This window comes from Chiloscyllium plagiosum, unplaced genomic scaffold (genome assembly GCF_037043375.1).
Source record: "Chiloscyllium plagiosum isolate Xiang-an unplaced genomic scaffold, Cpla_swu_hap1 HiC_scaffold_44, whole genome shotgun sequence".
Lineage (NCBI taxonomy): Eukaryota > Metazoa > Chordata > Chondrichthyes > Orectolobiformes > Hemiscylliidae > Chiloscyllium > Chiloscyllium plagiosum.
The window spans coordinates 3,470,957-3,472,327 of NW_028270182.1; the positions used below are offsets into that span (position 1 = coordinate 3,470,957).

The 1,371-nt window shown below is 72.2% G+C and overlaps 1 protein-coding gene across 2 annotated transcripts in view; it reads left to right on the top strand.

Annotated features, from left to right (window-relative positions):
* The first annotated feature begins 676 nt into the window (after positions 1 to 676).
* The window catches only part of acadvl (acyl-CoA dehydrogenase very long chain), an 80,602-nt gene continuing 79,907 nt past the window's right edge, over positions 677 to 1,371 (top strand). The window contains exon 1 of one of the 2 annotated variants that reach the window (XM_087982693.1): positions 677 to 768. In XM_087982693.1, coding sequence (XP_087838819.1) covers positions 719 to 768 — 50 coding nt within the window. In that variant the 5' untranslated portion in view covers positions 677 to 718. The remainder of the gene's footprint in view (positions 769 to 1,371) is intronic. The other variant, XM_087982692.1, reaches the window with a different exon arrangement.

The window sequence follows — 1,371 nt, forward strand, 5'->3', positions numbered from 1 at the left end:
GGGAGGGTGTGGAGGAGGTGGAGGGGGTGATGGAGGAGGTGGAGGGGGAGGAGGTGGAGGGGGAGGAGGTGGAGGGGGAGGAGGTGGAGGGGGAGGAGGTGGAGGGGGAGGGGGAGGAGGTGGAGGGGGGTGGGGGGGAGGAGGTGGAGGGGGTGGGGGAGGGTGTGGAGGGGGTGGGGGAGGAGGTGGAGGGGGAGGGGGAGGAGGTGGAGGGGGTGGGGGGAGGGGGAGGAGGTGGAGGGGGTGGGGGAGGGGGAGGAGGTGGAGGGGGAGGGGGGTGATGGAGGAGGTGGAGGGGGAGGGGGGGTGGGGGAGGAGGTGGAGGGGGAGGGGGAGGAGGTGGAGGGGGAGGGGGGGTGATGGAGGAGGTGGAGGGGGTGGGGGAGGGGGGTGATGGAGGGGGGTGGGGGAGGGGGGTGATGGAGGGGGGTGGGGGAGGGGGTGGAGGGGGAGGTGGAGGGGGAGGGGGTGGAGGGGGTGGGGGAGGGGGAGGAGGTGGAGGGGGAGGGGGAGGAGGTGGAGGGGGAGGGGGGGTGATGGAGGAGGGTGATGGAGGGGGGGTGGGGGAGGGGGTGGAGGGGGAGGTGGGGGAGGAGGGTGGGGGAGAAGGTGGTGGGGGAGGGGGTGGAGGTAAATACCACCCCCATGAGGCGCGGTGACGTGCTGTGCGCGGTGAGGTCATGTCCTTCCCCCGGGGAGATCCCAGGACTGGCTGTTTATGATGGTGCTGAGGCTGCTGCTGCGGACCGGGAGGAGCCTGCCGCTGGGGTAAGGGGACAGACCCGGCCCCCCGGCCTCAGGCCTCAGGGCGGTGTCACTCTCTGACACGTTGTAGCGGGAGCGGGGATCGAGCCACCGTTATACTTGGGGAGGAGAAGGGGGCCGGGTCAGGGGTGGGGTGGAGTGGAGTGGAGTGGAATGGAGGGAGGGGGGCCGGGTCAGGAGTGAGTGGAGTGGAGTGGAGTGGAGTGGAGGGAGGGGGGGCCGGGTCAGGGGTGGGGGTGGAGTGGAGTGGAGTGGAGGGAGGGGGGGCCGGGTCAGGGGTGGAGTGGAGTGGAGGGAGGGAGGGGGGCCGGGTCAGGAGTGAGTGGAGTGGAGGGAGGGAGGGGGGCCGGGTCAGGAGTGAGTGGAGTGGAGTGGGGGGGGGAGAATGGGGCCGGGTCTGGAGTGGAGTGGAGTGGAGTGGAGTGGAGGGAGGGGGAGGGGGGCCGGGTCAGGAGTGAGTGGAGTGGAGTGGAGTGGAGTGGAGTGGAGTGGGGGGGGGGGGAGAAGGGGGCCGGGTCTGGAGTGGAGTGGAGTGGAGTGGAGTGGAGGGAGGGGGGGAGGGGTCAGGAGTGAGTGGAGGGGAGGGAGGGGGGGGGAGGGGTCAGG